Raw genomic sequence first — 23,135 nt, 5'->3', positions numbered from 1 at the left:
ATAGACTAACTGAAGTGTAGGAGCATAAGCTTTCGTGGGCAAAGACCCACTTCGTCAGATGCATGTTGACACTTCAGTAACATTCATAATAACTCCCATTTTACTTACATTGATAGATATGGAGGAAGGTTTCTCCTAGCTTACTGGTGAGAAGAGGTTCTGGTAAGTCCCTGAAAAACTGCTTTACCATATCTGCCACATCATAGGCTGATTGGTCTTCATAGCTGACATTCTCAGGGGAGCTCTCGTTCATCTGACGCAGGGCCTGGATTCGGGACTTCACGCCTGATTTTCGAAACAGACCCACCTAAACCAGGAGCCATGTTGGATAGGTTAAACAGCCATTTCTTTCAAGTATAACTTACAAGAGGCTTTGCTTACTGGGGAAGTTGTGTTACTTGTTTTACTGTTTTAGATAACAAGATTTCATGCAACTTGTAGATTCTTACATACATAGAAATGCCAGTGGATTTGTTTACAAGATAAACCATAAACAGCGTCATACTCTTGTTATGGGACTGTAACACGTAATAATTCTTCCTTATTGTACCAAATCACACACCAAAAGATCAGAATGTATGTGGGTAAGGCAGTGTTTAAAAATTATGAGCTAGTCTCCTAACAGGTATAAAATGACATAGCTAGTTGACTTTAATGCAGCTACTACACTGAGTCACCGCTGCTGAAAATCTGTCTTATCCTGTCTGTCTATTTTGAAGATTAACAAGACAAAGCTACTATTTGCAATCTGACACTGTTTTCCACTTACAAACTAATATACAGCTTGCACAGAACTATGTACAGTTTAATTTACAAAAGCCACATCATCTCTTCAGCCACATCAGCGATCTTCAGTAGAGTAATATACTATGTGACAAGAGACTGGGACATCCTGCTAGGATTAACACCAAGATGCTAAATCTGTATTCCCCCTTCCTGTTCTCTGCTCCCCAAAGTTTCCTCAAATTCCACTGAAAAACCCAGCAGCTAAAAAGCAGAGACCGCAGAGGGATTATTTGTGCCACTGTGGTACATTTTTATCTTGTTTGCTTTCTAATCTGAAGGAAGTGGTATTTCTTAAAATGAGCCCAGTGAGTGTCTTCAGAGCAGTGCTATCCTTTTACAGTAGTTCTCGGAAGTAGAATTCCCCTGAAGTGAATTCCTGAGCATGAACCATATATTTATTCCCAAGGGAGCTTATGTTGTTCCATTTGGGAACTAGCTGTGGTGTTTTTCTTCAGTTTACAGGAAAAGAGGTGAAATACTGAGAAAATCTATAAAAAGAATAAAGTGGGCATATTTTAGGCTTCAAATTATAAAGGTTGCTTCCTCTTGCTTGTTGTATGTAGCTAGCTGTTTGTCTTGTTAACTTGGAATCAAGGTTACTGGACTGCATATCCCAACAACTCCAGCCATGGAAGCAACTAAATATGCAGTTCAGTCACACAACATCCTATGCTCAACTTTCCAGCTTCCATTCCAGGGCTCATGTAGCTCAATCCTCATCCTGAAAAACTAATGGATGCTCTTGAAGTCCTTCCATGTTCAATGGTCATATAGCGAAATGTTTTGATGAGTAATATAGAGCTGATGTGGCTTTCATAAATTAAACTGTACATAGTTCGGTGCATGCTGTGTATTAGTTTGTAAGTGGAAAACAGCCTCTGATCGCAAATTGTAGCTTTGAGATGTTTTCTGTTATGTGACTCTAGAAAAAGCTGTATCAGTGAGCTTTGTAATGTTTGCAATCTAATTTTCTATGTAGAAATTACAGAACTGAAATCTGCATTGAGTGCACATTGTTGGATCATATTTATATTCAGAGGTAAAGCCGGAAAAAAGCGGCGGACATTTTTATTTAAATGCCGCGGGGGATATTTAAATCCCCCGCGGATTTCCCTACGACGACTGGTGAAATTTACATGCCCCTTCCGGAAAAGGGGCCAGTGTAGACGTAGCCCTAGTGTATTGAATATATGAGACTTCTAGCCACAATTGTATCTGTTCAAAGAATAAAACTCAAGAGTGCTGGACAAATGTGAAACAAAACCTCCAGGGCAAAGGCTCCTTGCTGGCATAAACAATCTTTAAAAATTTACAGCTATGCCAGAATCAGAGGTCAGACATCAAATTTCATCAAAACAGTCTTCTGGTGCCTGACATCCTGTTACTGCTAATCTCTACTATTGTGTAATGATGTTACTCCTATTTCCCTTCCTTTGGAAAAATGCTCAGTTAATCAAGAGGGGATAGTTCTTGGTTTCATAAAAGCAGGTGTTTCAGGCTCTCTTCCATAGTCTGAGAGAGGTATCCCGTAACTACAAGGGCTCCATAAACACACTAACACTAAAGGATTTACACCAGAGATTAATTTTCCTACTCTCTTTATTTTCTTCAGGTGCTGTTGATAATTGGTTCTGCAAGTGCACGCTTGATGTATGTAGGGTAGAAATAAAAGTTCAATCAACAAAGAAAGGTACAGAGACTTCTCTTTCTCACGGTTGTATTTGAATAATTGTCTTCAAATCTTAATGCTCAAGATTCCTTACTTCATCTCAGAATAGTCACAAATACCTCAAGTGCCCAGGACCATAGCTTACAATTACATAAACAACTGCTACTCTGTTAAGTAAGTGCAATGGCAGATCTAGAAGTCCAGAGCTCTAGGCTAGCTCCCTTCATGCACCAGCCATTGTGCAGGGAAGTGCTGGAAGCTATTTAGGTCTGGAATGAATCCAATGGACAAGCATTCACTGATTCTGAAGTAGATAAGGAGAGGAGGTGTCAAGTGCAGAAGCTGAATTAACTGAACATTTAAAATCCTAACTCTGGGTTTGGGTGAAAGTCTCTGCACAAAGATGTTTTTTAAATGTTCACAGCTTGGAAGCCCTTTGACGTTAAACCAGGGATAGGCAAAAGGGCCTCCACGGGCCGGATCCAGCCCGCCAAGCAGGTGGATCCAGACAACGGAGGCCCTGCTGCTCCCCCGCCCCCAGGCCAGTTAGGGCATGGGGCAGTGGGGGAAGGGGAAAAGCACCCAAAGCCTTCTCTGCCCTGTCCCTGCCCTCAGGTCTTAATTGGCCCAGCGAAGGGGGAGCATGGGAAGCTTCCCCACTGTCCGGAGAGCAGCACGCGGCACTTTGAAGTGTCACGCGCTACTCGCAGAGCGGAGGAGGCTTTGTGCGCTCCCACACCCCCAGGCCACAGTGATGGGCACTGAATGAGAATTTAGCTGCACAGAGTTGTGGCATGATTCCTCCCTGCTGCTATTTATCTTCCCATTTCTTCCCACAGTGCTGAAACTGCCCACAATATCAGTTTCAGGGAGCACAATGTCACAAGCAGGGTAAGGAGCAGAAACTCTGGAAAATTCAGAAGTGGACCTTGTGTAAGGGGACTGTTACCCCTTACTAAAACTCTGTGGGAGTTTTTTGGTTTACCAGCTTCAGAAGGGGAAGGGTTCATGAGACTGACAGACCCCAGAGACAATGGAAAGCAGTCAACACTCCAGCTCAGCCTGACTGACAGGTTGTAAGTGGGGATTGTTCTGGCTCTGTCTCTGAACAAACAAGCTGTGTGCAGAAGAGGTCCTGCAAAGACAGAGAGCTGAGAGAGGAGTACAAGAAGAAGTCCTGCAGCGACAGAACCAGACACAGACAGGCCAAGCAGTGCAGACCCTGTGTTGAGCAGCAGACTGGCAGTGCTCAGAAAGCCAAAAGGAACAGAGAGGCAACACAAGGAGCTGGAACTGGCCAAGCAGCACAGCCTGCAGCTGGATGTGGTGAGCTACTGGGACCTGCAAAGTGTGGGGAAAGGCTCTGGACTGGGAGAGGGGTCTGGCCACTTAGAGACTGAGGCTGTGTGGTCACTGCCAGTGCAAGCGTGTCCAGCCTGCAGCCCCTTGCAGCACATCCAGGGCTTCTAAGGAAGAGACTGTGAACTGTCCTTACACTCTGCAGACTGCTTTTTTGATGTCCCTGTGCTACAGAGCAGGGCTGTGTGTTCTCATTTAACCATTCTCATTGTTTCTTATTCTATTCTCTTTAATCAGTTGATGTTTAATAAATTGTATTTGCTTTGAACCTTATGAAGTGATCACTGGGCCAAGAAGGCCTGCAGTGTAAAGAGAGCACCTCGGAGTGGGGACACCCTAACTCCTGCCCCTAGTGACTACAAGGTCAGGGATTAAGCCCCAGGAAACCTGGGCCCAGCCTTGTTGGGGTTTCAAGGGCTCTGCTACTCAGGAGAGTGGAGGGGGAGCCCTCAGGATCAGGGAGCCGTGGGGTAAAGGAAGTGGGAGCGGGGACTCAGATCCTTTCGCTGGTTCATTTCACCGGGGTGTATAGAAGCCAGGAAAGTTCCCCACAAGAGCGGGACCATTCCCCCGCTTACACTTGCATAGGAAACATGCTGCTCCAATATTAAAACTGGACAAGCACTGCAATGCAGAACCAAACTGGCCACAATGTATACTGTGAGCATGTACACACAGAGTCCTATCTTTAGGGGAGGAACAATAAAGAGAGAATAGCCATGTCCCTTGTGTAGTGAATTAATACATCAGCAAAAGCAGTGTTTGTAATATGTCAGTCATTGCCCAGTGCTATTGTAACCTGTACAGAGCTTTAGAATGGCGCTGGCACTGATGTGGGGTGGCAAAGTAAAATATTCAACTTGCTTAATACATTTTCCATAATTGAGCTTTGCAAGTTGCTAGACAGTGGTTTAAAATCCCTTTGAAATTCAGCCACGAATGTCAAATCCATACCTGATCTAGACAATTGCTGCGTAAGTAGCGCAGCGCTTGCTGCATGCTCTGTGGAAGCGGCTGCCCTGTCCGCTGGACATGAACTATCAACGGAACACCAAAGACACTCTTGTCCTTGTAGTCAGGGACTTTCATCCTCTTCATGAACTTTGGCACAGACCTGGAATTCACAGAGTTAGCACTAAACAGTGTTACTAGCTAACACTGAGGAGGGAAGCTAGTGAATCTGAAGGCATCCTCTTTGATAAAGACAGACAAATAAAAGTTTCCTTCCTAATACATGATAAATGAAGTGTGCACATTTTATGAGCTTCTTGAGAGTCTTTACCAGCAGATTGCCTGGAGCTACATGCTTGCATTCAAAATGTCTGGCACAAACAGCACAACAAAACAAAGTGGAAGATGAATCTGAAAGAGTACAAGTTAATTTCTTTAATGGGCTCAATGAGTTCTATGACATCAGCTATATGATTACGCATTTCCTTTGTCCATCATTTACAGTAATAAATGGCAGCGAGAAACCATTATGTGCCAAATACATCCCTATTGTAACTCATTTGATTTCTAACTAAGCAAATTAATTGAACTTTGTGAACTTTTGTAGGGTAAACTGAGGCAGTCCATGGTATTTCACTAAGAACCCCTATTCTTATTCTGAAGTCATGTATAGGCCTCTAACCTCGAAACCTGTAACCTCATGAACGGACAGTTTGCCTGAGTAGAGGAACCTTAGGAAGGCACAGTCGCCCTGGCAACCATATTCCAAGGGGCTGCGCCAGCTGATACCAAAACAACCTTGCTAACATGTTTTGCTTTAATCTTAGATAATGGGCCCATAAACTCATGGATCACATCAGTGCGAGGTGCCATCACAGATGCATTATAATTTAAATAGACAAAAGCTGCCATTTAATTGTCTTTTTGTTGATGTTGGCTTATTTAGCTTGTTAAGGAAAACTACTTGTATTAGAGATAAGGTGTTTGTCTGACAATTGGTGGAGATGCTATGTAATCTTTCTGGGTATGTCTACACTAGCCCCCTAGTTCGAACTAGGGTGGCTAATGTAGGCATTCGAAGTTGCAAATGAAGCCCGGGATTTAAATATGCAGAGAGGGAAAAGAACAAGGGTCTCCCACATTTCAACTCAGTTGCCTGACACGTGAGATATATTTTATAACAGATGCTGCCACCTCCCTGCCTCGTGCTATCTAAATAGTGTGGCATTAGATAGGCCTTGAGAACAACTACTAGATCGGGCCCTAAGGGAATGTCTAGCTGCAGTGTTTCACTAGGATTTAGGCACCTGGGCACCTTGACTGAGGCAGTTCTGTGCATACCCAGAAGTGGAAATGTAGACACACTGGGGACTTTTAGTGGTGAAAATTGAGGTGCCAATGAACTTTAGGTTCCTTCAGGGTTAGTCAGAAGTTGAGCAGGGGCTTTGTGAATGCCAATGGTGCAGCCATTTTGAAGTTAAAGGGATATTTAAGTACTTTTGTGAATCTAGCGCCTTAGTCCTGACCTCTGATCTCTCTCCATCTGTACCGCTGTAGATACCTTAATGTTTTTGCCAACCACAGAGAGGGGTTTGTGAACATTAGTTAGATTTGTAAAGTGCTTTGAAGGTGCAAAGCACTGTCTCACTGAGAAATATTATCATTCTCATCATCATTATTAGACTAATGCTTCTGCCTATACAGGAGAACAATATTTTTTAGAACACTTCCAGCTACGCACTGCTAATCACTCTTTTATATATAAAAACAATAAAACAAACTTTTATACTTGATGCATAACCAATAGCAGCTTCTTTCAAACCACAACTTTAGTTTTAGAGAACCTTATTTTAAAATGTCCTCTTTGTAATTATTCACTCCTATTCTTTATTTTCCTGGGACTTGGCTGCCATTAGAAAGAGGTGGAGGATGGGAGGGCATCTATCTCGCGGTCAGAACAGGAGATTGAAAAGACCTCCTAGATTCTATTTCTGGCTTTGCCACTGACTCACTATATAAATACAAAGTAAAAGGCATTTGCTGATTCTCAGATGAAAGGGGCTAGGTTAGTGGAATGATAATATTCAGAGAAACAATTTTCGTCTCTATATATCTGCTTTATGAGACACATAATGCACTTACCATGTCCAGCCATGTTTGTTTGACATGCAATATTTTTCCATGATGGCAGTAAGACGAAGTAAGGAAAATTTTTGCAGTAGATTGAGTTGGGCTGCAGATTGATTACTGAGCTGTAGTGATGCTGCAGAATAGCTCGGGCCATGTGAGATCTGGAAACTATGCCAGCGTAATCGCCTTCAGCAAAAGAAAGGAAAGGAAAATGATTTTAGATAGTGCCACAGCTAGGAAAAATGTGATGATTGACAATATTTGTCAATGTAAATGTCGTGATCCCTTGGGAAAAGTATTTCCGCAAAAGTGCGTCTAGATTGGCATGGATGCTTTTGCACAAAAAGTGCTTTTGCTCAAAAGCATCCGTAGCCAGTCTAGACACGATTTTGCGCAAGAAAGCCCCGATCGCCATTTTAGCCATCGGGGCTTTTTTGCACAAAACTGTTCTTCCCTGTCTACACTGGCCCTCTTGAGTAAGTATTCTTGCGCAAGAGGGCTTTTTCCCAAGCGGGAGCGTGAAAGTATTTGCACAAGAAGCACTGAGTTTGTACATTACAAAGTCAGTGCTCTTGCGCAAATTCAAGCGGCCAGTGTAGACAGCTGGCAAGTTTTTGCGCAAAAGTGGCCGCTTTTGCGCAAAATCTTGCCAGTCTAGACGCACCCTCTGAGTCTGACTCAAGACACTTTCTTTATATACTGACTCTTGTATTGATAATACCTTATTTGCATTTCCTTTGCCTTTTTTCCTCAAGGTATGAACTTTGGCCCAAATTCTGAAAACACTTAGGCAAGCACGTAATATGTGCGTAGTCTCCCCCTTACTTCAAAGGAATTCAACACAGTAGTAAGAAATATGGGTGGTTGTAAATAATTGCAGTGTTAGGCCCTTTAAATGCACCTCTGTATCTGTGTGCATTTTTAACCTATAGACCAAAACACACAGTGCCAAATTCTGCTCTTGGTTACAGTAGTATAAATCCATAGTTTCAGAGGTGTAGCTGAGTTAGTCTGTACAGGATACATTTAAAAAACAACAAATAGTCTGGTAGCACTTTAAAGACTAACAAAACATGTAGATGGTATCATGAGCTTTCGTGGGCACAGACCACTTCGTCAGATGGCCTGAGTGTTGTATGTCCAGAACCAAAATAAAGGCGGGGGGGACGACAAAAGGAGGCAGTGAGTATATAAATATCAAAGGGAAAACCAAGCTGGTATGTAACAGGCAAAACTGATAGTCTATAAGCACTTAAAAACTGGATAGTTAAAAGAAGCAGATAAGGACCATTAGTTAGCAATTAGAGAGGAAGAGTACTAACACCAGAATCTACACAGACAAAGAACCATTGGTACCTTCATTGTTTGTTCAGTTGATAATGTCCCAGCCATCTGCTATCTCGATTCAAACCACTGGCATGAGAATTAACCTTGTGAATGAACTGCAGTTCCAACCCTTCTCTGTGTAGTTGCCTTGTGGGAAGGGTTGGAACTACCTCCTTTTGTTTCCCTCCCTCCCATTTTTTCCCTCCCTCCCTCCTTCATTCTCCCCTATTTATTTTGGTTCTGGACATACAACACTCCGGTCATCTGAAGAAGCGGGCTGTGCCCATGAAAGCTCATGATACCATCTATATGTTTTGTTAGTCTTTAAAGTGCTACCAGACTATTTATAAATCCAAAGTAATTAAGATGACTGATTCCAGAATAGAAGTAGAGAGGTAGCTCTGTGAGTCTGATCTTGCTAAAACAAAAGGAAAAACTATGTAGCACTTTAAAGACTAAAAGATAGTTTTTCCTTTTGATTCCAGAATGTAAGTGATAGCATAAGAGTCCCTCAAAATAGTTAAAACACCAAGTTTCTTTCCTTTTCTGACCAGTTGTTTCAATGCACTCTGTTTAATAAGCAGTTCCTAGGTATTCATTCTATAGCCTGTAGGGAGTGGGTGGGTATCTTTTCTTTTAAATTCACTTTCCTGCCTCCAGGAGCCTCTCCTACATGCTATGTTGTAGTTAGTAATTGTATCCCCTCTTTTGTGGGTTAGACAAAGACTACCTAACTGCGGCCATCTTTAACATAACTTCATGTGCTCACGGGGTAACCACTGATGCTTTCATGGGCCTTATACAGCATCACTTGAGTGAGTGTTCAGTGCTAAGAGAACTACACAGAAATGAAAGCAAAGGTAGGTGTGGGAGGGGGCTGTTTGGGCATAAAATACAACTTGAATATCTCAAAGCTTGATTGTGTGTGTGAAGTCCCGTTCTGTAAAGAACAAATAGAAGATTTAAAAAAATGCTCATGTTAATGTAGAAAATAAAATAAAAGCAATGGCCCATTGTGGGTGAGCACATGGAGGCAGTTGGCCAGGCAATGGAGAGTGCACAGCACCATGCCCGAGAGTCCCTAACTCAGAGCTGTGTCTTCAGGTCACAACTGAGCCTCTTCTTTCAAAGTCACAAAATGTATTAATAATTCAGAATGAATTTCCAAACACTTGGTGTCACTCTGGGAGGTCCAACCTTACATTCTATTCATACATCGGGTGCCATCATTTTAACCAACTGTGGGAGGCTATGCGGAAAAATAGTACATTCTATGTAAGAGCACAGATTCCCGTTTTCAAAGCAGAATCTTATCTTATGCATGAAAATGTGGCACCTGCCTCTGTTTGCATAAACTGGTGGGCACATTTTCTAGGCCAGTTTGAATAGATGTCCCATTGTGAATATATGATACTGTGTTTTTTAACTACAATATTTGTGGAAGAAATTGTGCACTGTAGTTTGCTCTGTTATGACTCTTCGCCTTTTTCACAATCTACCCAATTAATAATGACAAATAGATGGGATTATTTAAGGAATTATGCTACCAACCTGTTTGGCCTAGTGAGAGATGCCCCTACACCAGAGTCTCTCCTGTCCCTAATATCAGTGGTTTCTGACTCATTGAGAGATGCTCCATCTCTGTCCATATCACTGGGTGTAGTACGACCATCAGAAACAGAGTTCCCTTCAAAGTCCAACATAATTTGGGTGGGTGTCTGGAATGGCAATGACGCAGATTCCCCAACCAATAAATCTTTGCCTTGCATCTCTGGCAGTACATTCTTTGACCAGTGGTCTACAACCTCTTGAAGTCCATTGACATGCTGCAAAATGTCATCTAAATGAGGGAAAAGGTCATCTTTTTCCAAGTCCAAAAGGTCTCCAGTGCTGGCATACAAGTGGGAACCTGGAACATTGTCATAAATACTAACTCTACTTTCTTTAGGACAGCAAGCCATGAATCTGGGCTCTTTAGGAGTAGAGCACTTCTGTTTGCCCAAAGAGATGCTGCCTGTCCTCCAGTTTACACTATTACTGTTGTCAGTAGGTGAGAGACTTTCAATGGAAAGTGCCTTTGGGAAAGTTCCAGGTTTATGGTCCTTAGGAATATGTACAACCAAGTTCTCTTGCGAGTGAAATTCATTTTTACGGTTTTCATCTACCAGCTGCCGCAGGGCTGTTCCAGCAAGAACATCCAGGTCCTCCAGGTACATACCACCTCGCTTATTTGTTTCATGGCACTTGCGTTCCTGAAAACAGGATGTGCTCACTCCACTGCTATTTTCTGACTGACTACTGTCACTGCTGGACTTGGTGGAAAAGGAAAGTCCTCTTTTAGTTGCATCTTGGGTTAAGTTTTGGATGTCTCCATTCACTATCTGCAGGCAGTGCATGTCTTTTAAGGATTTTGGCTCATGATGAAGAACAGGTCCACTTATCTCTATGACACCAGGCCTTCCCAAGCCTTTTAGTTTTCCAGGTGCACCTCTAGGCTTTAGCGTCTCCATACGCTTTAGAAAGGTTTTGGCTCTCGTTCGTGGGGGTTTTTCATTCTTAAGGTTACAGGAGTAATTTGTGGTCTCCTTTGGAACCGGGGAGAGGGTACAGCTGACAGGAGTGGTGCAGCGTGTAAGAGTATTTTCTACACTATGCTGTCCTGAGCAGTCACATATCTCCCTTATAGTGCTGTGGATGCCAGACTGACGCCGACTGTCACTTCCCCCACTGCTCTCGCTGTGAATAGATGACACCTCAAGCTCACTCAGATCGGTGAGGACACTCTCACTGCTGAGGGTACTTTTCATTTTAATGTCCCCTGACGATCCATGTCTATCTGATCGGTGAAGCAAAGTGTCAATGTCATCCACTCGAGACCATCTTCTGCTTGACCTTTGGAAAGTCCATTTATTACTGATGGCACAGAGATCTTCTTCATCTGAGTCTTCACTCTGGAAAACAGCATGTTACACTTTATTCAATACAGCACTTTTCTTTTTCTGATTACACTGTAAGAAACATGAACCTTCTGTTCCTACAGTGAAATACTGCTCAGCCAGTGAAAGCTATAGATGGCAACATGGAGCTAAGGGGACTTGTCTGTTCTTAGCATAATGGACATCAACATTACACTCCAGCCTTTCTCATTCCATAACAAAGACTCTGTAATTAACATGCTACCACAGAAGGTTTATGTTCCCATTCCTACTATGTAGAGCTCACAAATAGATTGTGGTGTCTTTAACTGAAAAAACTTAAAAAGCAACAAAATGGTTTTGCAGCTCTTTAGAGACTAACAAAAATGTAGATGGTATCGTGAGCTTTCATGGACACAGCCCACTTCTTCAGATGAATGGAGTAAGGGGTCCAGAGGTACAAATAAATAGCGGAAAAAAATAGGGATGGAGAGAGTAAGAGAAGGAAAAAAAATCTTATCAATTAGAGTGTCCGTGCTAATTGACAAGATTTTTTTCCCTTCTCTCACCCTCGCCATCCCTATTTTTTCTGCTATTTATTTGTTCCTCTGGACCCCTTACTCCATTCATCTGAAGAAGTGGGCTGTGCCCATGAAAGCTCACGATACCATCTACATTTTTGTTAATCGCTAAAGAGCTGCAGGACCATGTGTTGTTTTTTAAGCTTTTTTGTGGTGTTTATGCATGTTCTGTTGACTTCAGCAAGCACAAACAATCTGCCTGCCCACGGCACAGTGCAAAACTAACGCCTAAGCAGTTCTTTAAGGATATAAGGGGGAGGGAGATTTTTAAGGGCACAAATGGCAGTTTATGATACCTAACTTTTCCTTCCTCACAGCAATGCTGAATGGACACATACATTAAAGATTATGAGGTTATGAGATGCTATACTAATGGGGATCATGTGAATACCTCGAGCAAACTATCCCCCATTATATTTGGTTTTGCTGTGAAAAGTAAACAGACATTTAAAATGGCAGCAAGAAAATCTAGTAAATGATCTGAATTAACCTGTCGGAAGATTAAGTCTTCAATTAAATATGTTCATTTATATATACATACCTGCTAGACAAAAACCAAACATTTAGAGATAAAATACCAAGCACCATAAGTTAATACACAATGTAGGAACTGAGTAAAAGAAAAAAAAGTTCCACAACTTAATATGAGATTCTATTACTCAGTTGTCCCAGACAAAACTGATAAACTATTAGCATCGGCCCTGCAGTTTTTTGTTTAGTTCTAAGGTCACTAAGGAGTTGATCTGAAGCCCACTGGAGTCAATTAGAGTCTTTCCATTGATGATGGCCCAGTCCTATACCAAGCTATTCCTGTACAGTGTTTTAAAGTAGAACAAACTAATTTCATATATATGACATTCAAACAGCCATCTTATCCTCCCTCATTTTAAAGAGGAAACAGCAGTAAGGCAGTAAAATATGATAGGCTGTCAGACTAAAACAAAGCGGTAATCTAAAAAGGCTATTTTGGGACTGGAAAATTCTCATTAAAAAATCTATTCTTAACGATATTTTTATATGCCATTCTGATGGTAAGGTTCTACTATTTCCCATCTGTCTAGAATGCTGCTGCTTAATCTAATTGGAAAATGTAAAATAATTTGTAAAACACATCTTACTATAGATTTTAGAAATGTGCCTCTGTCTGTATGTTCATCCATCTGTTAGTCTGTTTGTTCAAGAACTCCCCCTAATTGGTATGCAGCTTCCTCTTATCATAACTTAAAGCAAGGTCAGGGTTTGGTTGTGCCAGGACAATGGGATATGCCTGGAATTTTATTGTTTATAATAAATTGGAAAGGGAGGGATCTGGTAGGAGGGACCATTATACTGTAGAAGGACCACAGGGGGTCAGCAAGAGTGGGGACAGTTACAGTTATAATCCCATTGGGCCAACAAAGGTCTGGGGTGGAGAAAGGGACAGCTGTCTCCTATATATTTTAGAGAGTTTGTCTGTTTGTTTGTTTGTGTGTGTGTGTGTCTGTCTGTCCCCCAGCTGGGGGACAAGTTGCAGCAGCCATGCACAGACACCTCTCACCTGGCCCCAACCTGCTGCGGTGAGAAAGGGCTAGGTTTGTCCCCTTTCGCCAGGACAGGCTGCATACTGTACCCCTCATCCCCAGCTCCAACCCTAGAACAATGATTTAAATGAAGAGAAACAAAACTTATTTGAGTTAAGGACTGAGCAATGCCAGGTAAATCTTCTAGTCTTAAATTTAACTGAAGTTTGAAAGATATACATTGAGTTGTAATTAGTAAAGAGGCAGATCACTCTCAAGCCATATTGTTGCTGTAAGTCTTTGCTGGGTCATCACATAAAGGCCGACACATCAGTTTTATATTTTGTCCAAATCATAAAATAAAATAAAGCTGCAAAATCAGAAAAAACAGTTTATAATAATTTCAGAATTATGTATAAAATACAGCACAAATTTATTCTGTAGCTGATGTGAGTGCACAGAAGTAAATGCCTCAGTTCTGCAGCTATGGCCAGAAAACAATTTAGCAGCTAGAGAAGCAGCAGAAAAAAGATAGAAGCTGCTGATCCTACATTGGTCTTTTCTGTAGGGAAACAGATAGCTATTTATACCTTCTGGTTCTCGTGACAGCTTGTTACTGAAGGGGAGTTCACGGGGAGAAGGACTGAAAAGAAGTGAGATACTTATAAAAATCCACCTGTTATAATCTTACTAGTGTCACACCAGGAATATTTTAAAACAACACTCGTGTAATCACTTTAAATATTTTAACCATTATTTTATAAGCATATAAGAACAGCCATAATGGATCAGACCAAAGGTCCATCTAACCCAGTATCCTGTCTTCTGACAGTGGCCAATGCCAGATGCCCCAGAGGGAATGAACAGAACAGGTAATCGTCAAGTGATCCATTCCCTATCACTGATTATCAGCATCTGTCACCAAAAGCTAGGGACACCACTACTGCCCATCTTGGCTAACAGCCATTGATGGACTTATCCTCCACTGAGTTATATAGATCTTTTTCAAAATGTATTATAGTCTTGGCAATCATAACATCTTCTGGCAAGGAGTTCCACAGGTTGACTGTGAATTTGTGTGAAGAAATACTTCCTTGTGTTTGTTTTAAACCTACTGTCTATTAATTTCATTGGGTGACCCTCTAGTTCTTGTGTTATCTACACAAATCATGATTTTATAAACTTCTATAATATCCCTCCTTAGTCTTATCTTTTCTAAGCTGAAAAGTTCTAGTCTTATTCATCTCTCTGCATATGGCAGCTATTCCATAACCCAATCATTTTGTTGCCCTTTTCTAAACATTTTCCAATGCTACAATATCTATTCTGAGATGAGGCTAACAACCACATCTGCAAGATGTGGGCATACCATGCATTTATATAGAGCCAATAAGATATTCTCTGTCTTATTTGCTATCCCTTTTTAAATAATTCCTAACATTGTTTGCTTTTTTGGCGGCTGCTGCACATCGGGGGGATGTTTTTAGAGACCTATCCACAATGACTCCATGATCTCTCTCTTGAGTGGTAACAGCTAAGTTAGACCCCATAATTTTATATTTAGAATTGGGATTATATTTTCCAGTGTTCATTACTTTGCATTTATCAGCACTGAATTTCATCAGCCATTCTAAAACAGTCCATTGCCTACATGCTAAGGGCCCTGAACTATACAATAATAAAATGGTAAGATACACTACAAACATAATAAATGACACTGAAGCACATCCTCCGCTGGTATAAAATGTGAAGGCTAGACTGAAGTAATCAGAGCTATGACAATTTGCACCAGATAAGGATCCAGTCCCTGTGTTCTTAAAACCCAAGCAAATAAAGCTAAAGTGGTGGGAACTATGTAAGAGAATTTGGGGAGCAGGTGAGTGTGACATGCAAGGGAAGTTAATATGGAGCCAACAATGGTTAACACAACAGAGCCAGGATTACTTGCTGACTAGACCTGGCTGGAAAATGGATTCACTCCCTGCCCCTCCCCCTGGAACTTTGCAGTGAAAATGAGCAAAGCTCAGTTGTGTTGAAATTTTCCATTGAAAATTGCTAGTTTTCCTTGGAAAATCAAAAACGTAAAAAATGTTATTCTGTAATGTCCTCATGGTTCCTCATGGGATATGCCTGATGCTGCCATTCCTTTCTATACACTGGGCTCCCTGGTTGGGCTATACTGTGGTTGGCAATGTCCAGAATGCATGCCAAAAGTGGCACCTAAGATGATTTTCAGTGGCATGTGGGGGCAGGGAATAAGTTAGTGGCCCATGTGTGGAGCAGCATCTGGCTGCCAAGTGAGAGTGACTGTTACAATAAATAAACCCTGTTACAGATAGATGGTGCAGTGGGCTTGGTGCATTAGGTTTTCACCACTGGAAATATGAGTGTACATTTCCAAGAATGAAATGAGTTTGGCTGAGCTGAGTTTCTTCCAGTAGCACACATCTGTCCAAATCATAGAACCACCACACAGCTTGGTGGGTTGGCACTTTCTGTTCTAGAGAGGCCAGAACAGGTATTTAACATGGAAGTTACATGCACTTATCAAAGGCAGGAAATCCCCATGAAACCTCACTTGTGGAGACACTATTTGGAAGAGAATGGCCATAATGGATGCAGGACAAGCTGTTTGATGAATGTCACATACAAGAACAATTTGGCATGAATAGAAGGTAAGAAAATATCTGGCAGCTTCTGTCTGAATTCCTGTACATAGACAACAGGATACAAAAAGATTAACCTGACAGTGGTATCAAGAGGAACGCCTCATATAGGCAGTTTTAAAAATTGTTAGAGAAACATTCTGAAGGGGAAAATGATATAAAGCAGTGGTTTCCAACCTGTGGTCTGTGGACCCCTGGTGGTTCGTGACGGTACTATAAGGGAGTCCACAGAAAGTTTAAAAGTAAGGATTGGTCCCACCTCAGGACTGGGACTTTCAGCCAGGCGGTTCTCACACAGGGCTCACCTTTTCTGACCATCTGTCCTCCTGCTACCAGCTGCACTGCTGTTTACACTCCAGCCCTCTCCCCTCTCCCAGCCCTACGGTGGGCCCGATACTTACTTTCCTTTTCCTTTTCTCTTTTTTTCTCCCCCAGGGCTCCATGCCCAGCCAAGGGCAGAGTGCCAGGGCAGGAGCTGCCTTTGGCCACAAGAGCCCCCTTGCCATATCCTCTGTGGATGGGTAGGAGTTGGAGGGGCTAGGAACTGAGGAAGCAGCACCGACGCCGCATTATCAAGTAATGGAATGTTTGAAAATAGCTATGTTCTTGTGAGGAAGGTGTCTGTAAAATTTTAATAGATTGAAAAGGAGTCCGTATGCTCAAAAAGTTGGGAACCACCGATATAAAGTGACATCTCTCAGAACCAATGATTTTCGTTATATGTTGTTGCTTATAAAGTGCCCGGAGACCAATGTCATGAGTAAACTAAAAACTGTTACGCTGGATCTGTTACATTTTTTAAAAAATCAATAAGCATTTTCTGCATTTCTTATTGAAACCCTTAAAGCCGTAAATATTGCCTGTCTTACACAAGAAGGTTGTAAGTATGGAATGGTTTATTTTTATACTATTAACTGGTAGTAAGTCAGCATGAGAAATAAGAAAAAAGCTATTGTTTACACGGGAGCTTCCATTTTTTCCTGGAAGGATTTTCCATTATGTGATCACGTGGCATGAGAAATATGACAACAACACTATAACACCAAGACCCTTTCCTCTTGATTGGAAATGAACATATGTACAATTTAAATTACTTTATATGTCCATGACCCTGCTGTACTAATCATAGCTGTTTATTTTCAATTCCTATTTAAAGGCCCTGATTCAGGAATCCATCCCTATTCAGAATAGCACTTAAACACATGCTTAGAGTTAAACATGCTTAACTTAAATTTGAGTGTTTGCATGACTTGGGGCCTCATTGCAGGAGCTCTCACTACATTGCTAAGAACAAAACCCAGAGGTTTTCATAATGTTTACTTGCCTTTTTCCTTTGGAAGTTCACATCGAGTTTCATTGAGGCACACTTGTTCAATGTGTTCAGTCGTCTAGAGGTGAAGCAAAACCCAAAGATTAGCATCCGCCTCATTCACAGGCATGATTTTTCATGATTTTAAAACTTACTCTCTCATCTGCTTAGGAGGTTGTAACTTTACACAGCAGAATTCACTATACTTTATTTAGTTCTATGAGACTTGCACATCAGAAGGTTCATATCACTGCTGTCACTATCTAATGCCTAGCTCTTTATATCATGCTCTTCATCCACAGATCACAAAGCACTTTATAAAGGTGCTAAAGATCCTTAAGTTCATTTTACAGCTGAGGTAAATGAGGCACAGATAGCAGAGGTGACTTGCCCACTGTGTGGAGAATGTTATCATTCTAAAACCCCTTTCTAACAAATGTTACGAGAGCTCAAGGGCCTTATTAGAACCACAAGACGTATATTTCAAATTTGATTCTTCACTTTAGGCAGTTTGAGCCAGATCCACAAAGAAGATTTAGAGTCAGAATTTCAAAGCCTCGCTTTTAGGCACCTTGACACCTAGGGAAATTCAGTTGTGAGTTGAGCACCTGGGCTACTTATACACTGCATGGGGAGAGTTAGCTGCTTAAGAATGGCAATCACGAGAGCTAGCACGCTGAGTGGGGAGTCGCTTAACCTAGCCAATAAGAAATGTCAAGAAGGGTTTGCCATAAGCCCTTGCCCCCCCCCAAAGGATGTTAGGCACCTTGAAGGAGGTACCTCCTTCTTCTTGGGATTCAGTCCTTTTTTGGGGAAAAATGAGGGAGGAGGAAGAGAAGCTGCCACTATCCCCCACTTATACTCACTAGCTTAGTACCTAGAGCCTATCTAAATTAAGTTGTAATATTTTCACTGTCACTTCAGAATGGAGCAAGTTGGTACATTCCTGCAAAATCATCTCTCTGGGTTGCTGTACCAGGTAGCTAACTGAGATCATGGCTTGACTAGGGGGAAGTTCAACGCTGCCATAATCCATCTTCCGGAGTTCAATTTAGCAGATCTAATAAAGACACGCTAAATCAAACTCAGAGTATGCCTCCATCGATGTCCAGTACTCCCACTCCTGTGAGGAGTAAGGGAAGCTGGTGGGAGTGTTTGCTCCCATTGGCCTCCCGCTGTGGGGACAGCAGAGAAATTCGAATTAAGGTACATTATCTCCAACTACATTAATTCATGTAGCTGGAGTTGCGTATCTTAATTTAACCTTTCCCTTGAGTGTAAACCTGGCCTTAGAACCTCAAGTTTTTAGATGTGAACTCCTGACCTTGTATTCAGAGGATACTGAGACTCTGTAGCTCCCTTTGAAATTGCTCTGCATCTCTGACAATCAGGTCGTCAATCTTTAACTCCAGAAGTCTGAAGGAGAATGGGTGCTGAAAAGGTATCTGCTGCAAAGCAGAGGTTCAGTGCAACCTTTGCTCCTCAATACACCCCAAGAGGCGATTTCACCAGAAGCTTTCTAAATAGTTTTAAAAAGGAGCCTATTTGCAACTGATAGAGAGGAGAAAGTGCAGTAGAAAGAGGATACGTCATATATTCAAGGGACAAAATGTCTTCTTGCCTGCTGAGCAATGCGAGCTGCACTTGAAGAACAAATGAGCAAATAATTATACATGAGAGATGGGGAAGTAAGTTCCTACAGACAATGGCTTCATTTTCCCCCTCATTTATATTCAGGTACCCTACTGAATTATGTGGCGTTGCTTAGGTCTAACCAAAGGCAACAATTTGTCTCAATATTTTAAAAGGGGCCTTCAGCTCCATTGTGGAAAGACAGTGAAATCATTCAATCAAACAAACAATGAAAATAAAAGCAATTTGTTTTTCACTGACTCTATCAGAACGCAAGGATTACTTCAGTAGTGAAGTGGAAGAGCTGATCTCATTACTTAGCTAGACTGGCGACAGAGAAGGCCACGGTATTATCCTGACTGCTTTCTGAACCCACTCCGTAGAAACACAGAACTACCTTCAAATAGGAACCAGGAATACAACCCCTGCTTTTAGATTTACCCATCTACAATATAATGACGTGCTTTCTGGGGGTTTTCCAGGAGTGCAAAAAGATTCTGTTGGTGAAATAGAGGGTGAATGATCAGATGTATTAGCTTGCCTGTTACTGGCATCTCAAATTAAATCCAGTCTGTTTGAACCTCTCACATCCTGTTGATGTTCCAATGGCAGCAGACAGCTTTCTCCATCTGCTTATATATATTACATGAATGACAGCCAAACCCTCACAGAAACAAAAGGCTCAGATGACAAAAAGACTGTCACTGATGCCTTGTTCAAAGAGAGACAGGCCACTGTGACACTACCTACACTTTCAAGTTTCTGCCTCAAGTCATGGGAGAGGGCCGTGTATTTTGAACTTCAACAAAACATGACATCTGAGCTTGAAGGAAAGACAGTAAAACCACATGCCAAATAAATAATCCTATATGTAGTTCAGGGTGATTGGGCTCTTAAAAATATTTATGGATGTAGCATAACACTTGTCAAGAAAGCTGCACAGTATTTGAAGAAAACTTGCAAATCATAATATAAAACAATGACACTGATGTTAATTTAATGTATTCTTCACAGAACAATGGTAGTGCAATTTGAATCATCAGCATTATATGAATATGATATAATACCTAAGCATCCAATTTTTGCTGTTCCTGGCTTTCATAGTGTAAGCTCTCCAGACTTGGGAACTGTTTCCTTTTTCGGACATGCACAGCACCAGTAATTAATAAATAAAGAATAATATAGTACAGCAGAAGCTGTGTAATAGGGTAGCCCAGTGGGTGGCCTATTGTTCTGCTTAAACAGCTTCCAGATTATCCTCAAACATCCTTAAAGTCGCTCAGAACAGTATTAACTCCATCTGGGTCTGTGCTGCAGCTGCTCAGTAGCAGCTGCAGGGGAACCCAGCCAGTGGCATGCCAAATTCATGCAGAAGCTAAGCTGCCAGGAGGCACTAAGTGAAATTGTGTGGCACGTATTCCTCTGCAGATCTGGGACACCCTTTTCTGTGGCACTTTCATCTCAAAGATACTTTGGATTGTGCAAACTCAGCCTCACTAAAGTCTGGCCCATCAGCTCTTTTGCAAGGGAGCAAGCAATCTGCACAAAACTTTGCCAGTAGCTTGGTCTCCTTTTGTGGGTTAGTCTATGGGAGGAGGACATCTGATCCCATTTTAGGAAACTCAGCCTAGGAGACTGAACACTGAGAGAGGTCCTCCCCAAAGCTTGCACTGTCTGCTCTACCAATTCCACGGTGACACACAAGACTTTGTTTTCCAATGCTATCAATCCAGCTCCTTTCTGTGAGCTCTACAGTAAAAGAGCGAGGTATTTAGACATTACAACATGCTATATGTTCCATTCAGCCCCCCACTGAAAGTATTAGGAGCCTTTAATAGACCTAGACTGGGATCTTACTCTGCCTTAATCTTTTAATAGCACCTTGAACAATGTTTCTTATGAAACCCCAAGTTTTAAAAAAATCTGGAATTATGTAACAACACTGTAGAATATTGAGTATATTACACATTTTAAAATCCTTACCAGTATAATAATTTATACAGAGTGACCCTTGGAGCAATTATTAGCTGTGAAATAGAGAATAACTATGTAAAGAATTGAATGGCCACAATTAAAAAGATTAAACTCAATGGGGGCTGCTGAGTGCTTCACACTTTTGAAAATAAGGACACTTAAGCTATGTCTAGACTGTCTTTTTTTTCAGAAAAAGAAATGGAAACACTCTGCAGTCTAGACATAGTCTTATTGGGGGACCTAAACATTGGTTTAAGACTCAAAACATACACATATGTTTTAAGAACCTTGGTCAGTATATTTACATGCAAACAATATGCTAATGGAATGGTATTCAGATTGCAAAGTCAAGCATTCAAGTGTTTGACTTTGCAACCTAAATAATATTATTTTAAAGTAGTTTATTTGCATGTTATTTTTGAGGGTTTTTTTTTTTCTGAAAGGAGAAAGGTAAAAACTAACTATTACACCCAGATGTAATAGCCTCTGCCATGCCTCACAAGCAGGACTTGAAGGCTGAACTTTGGACACTGCAGTATATACTTATGCCACTTGAGCTACAAGAGTGATTTTGGATGGCAGTAGCAGGAGAAAGCTGTTATGAGAGCCAGGCCCAGAACACCCCAGTTGAGAGAGTATCCTACTTGATGTACTTACGTCCCTCCCTCCTAGCCCACCACTGGGGCCATGTGATGAATCAGAGGGAAGGCAAGTGGAACTTGATCAGGCTTTCTCCCTCCAACAGCTACTCTGGAAGTTCCTGGGCCCTCCTAAAGCAGTGTGTTGTTGCTGCTGTGGAAGTCAGCCCAACCACAGAATTCATGTTCAATTATTATTTTCTATATCTGACAAATCTTTTCCCCGGGAATGCAAATAAGAGAAAGAAAATGATGATTTCCTACCATTTGTACCTCAATAAAATCTGAATAAAATCAAGTGGAAAAAGAAAAGGTACTCCTCTAACCTGAAGTCTTTCCCCCTCCCCACTAGCCAAATTGCAAAGGCCTGCTGCAAACAACAGGGCTGTGTCTACACTGGCATGAATTTCCAGAAATGCTTAAAACGGAATACTATTCCGTTTTCAGTTTTTCCGGAAAAGGAGCATCTACATTGGCAGGCTGCTTTTCCGGAAAAGCCCTTTTTCCAGAAAAGCATCTGTGGCCAATGTAGACGCGCTTTTCCGGAAAAGAGCCTCGATCGCCATTTTCACGATCGGGGCTTTTTTCCGGAAAAGACTACTGGGCTGTCTACACTGGCCCTTTTCCGGAACAGTGTTCCGGAACAAGGACTTATGCCCGAGCGGGAGCAGAATAGTTTTTCCGCAATAGCGGCTGATTTTGTACAGTAGAGCATCGTTGCTTTTCCAGAAATTCAAGGGCCAGTGTAGACAGCTCGCAGCTTATTCCGGAAAAGCAGCTGATTTTCCGGAATAAGTGGCCCAGTGTAGACATAGCCCAGGGGTATTAGACTGGAATTTTTTAAAAAAAGATCACTAGAATTTATAAATATTAAGCTTTACAAATAGAGGTTGCTACCAGCTGCCCTATAAGAGAAGTGCTTTCTTTGTGATTTCTCTCCCATTCTCTTTTACACTATAACACTAACAACAATACTGAAATAAGGTTAAAGGGCTGACTTCTGTCCACAAAAGCCGAGAAATTCAGAGCTTAAGCTCAAGCAGTAAAAGTCCATGTAAGATGGCTGATGGTCCAGAATTCAAACTCTGCTCGTTCTAAAGAGCTGCTCTGATAGCTCAGCTGCAAATGAAAAATCTATGCCGTTGAGCTGAATGTCACGCTAATCAGTCTCAAGGCTTGGTCATGCATTCCTTTGAAGTCAGTGGGAGTTCTGGGTGTCTAAGGAATGTGAGATTGAGGGATGTTCAGCACACACAAATAATAGTTTACATCTTTTATTTTCCATTTTACAAGCGGCTGTCGTGGCCAGCTGGCTCCTGTTTGACACCCCAGAATGTATCTTGTAGTAATACCCCAGTCTTCACAGAGCACTGAGAGGGCCTGGACCTTGCCTAGGATGGTCAGTTAAGCTGTGGAGGGTAAGAGCGTATTGCATGGTTTTGAAAAATATAATTAGATAACTAATAAAATACAGATGTTTGGGTGTGACTGGCCAACACAGTTTGTTGTTCTTGTTGAACTAGAATTTTGAACTTGAGCACGCTCATTCATATGGGCCACTGAATAAAGGGAAATAAAAACTGACCCTTCCCCTGTCCCACAGAAGTCCCATGAGGTCAGTTTCACAATTACTGACAGTAATTCTTTGTGCGAGGCTTTCTTGTTGGGTATGGGACCTCTCCTTTTGGAGACACTAAGTA

General features: G+C 41.7%; 1 protein-coding gene across 7 annotated transcripts in view; it reads right to left on the bottom strand.

The window, feature by feature from the left end:
• The window catches only part of STARD13 (StAR related lipid transfer domain containing 13), a 415,654-nt gene that overhangs the window by 21,450 nt on the left and 371,069 nt on the right, over nucleotides 1-23,135 (bottom strand). For all 7 annotated transcript variants that reach the window (XM_075919190.2, XM_025190209.3, XM_075919191.2 and 4 more), the window contains 5 exons: nucleotides 17,207-17,270; nucleotides 9,773-11,172; nucleotides 6,908-7,081; nucleotides 4,769-4,928; nucleotides 109-307 (listed from right to left, as the gene is read on the bottom strand). In XM_075919190.2, the coding sequence (XP_075775305.2) occupies nucleotides 109-307; nucleotides 4,769-4,928; nucleotides 6,908-7,081; nucleotides 9,773-11,172; nucleotides 17,207-17,270 (1,997 nt within the window). The remainder of the gene's footprint in view (nucleotides 1-108; nucleotides 308-4,768; nucleotides 4,929-6,907; nucleotides 7,082-9,772; nucleotides 11,173-17,206; nucleotides 17,271-23,135) is intronic.

This window comes from Pelodiscus sinensis, chromosome 1 (genome assembly GCF_052426305.1).
Source record: "Pelodiscus sinensis isolate ZL-2025 chromosome 1, ASM5242630v1, whole genome shotgun sequence".
Classification (NCBI taxonomy): domain Eukaryota; kingdom Metazoa; phylum Chordata; order Testudines; family Trionychidae; genus Pelodiscus; species Pelodiscus sinensis.
Note: the sequence above shows the minus strand (reverse complement) of the source record. Positions and strands in the feature narration are given on the sequence as shown.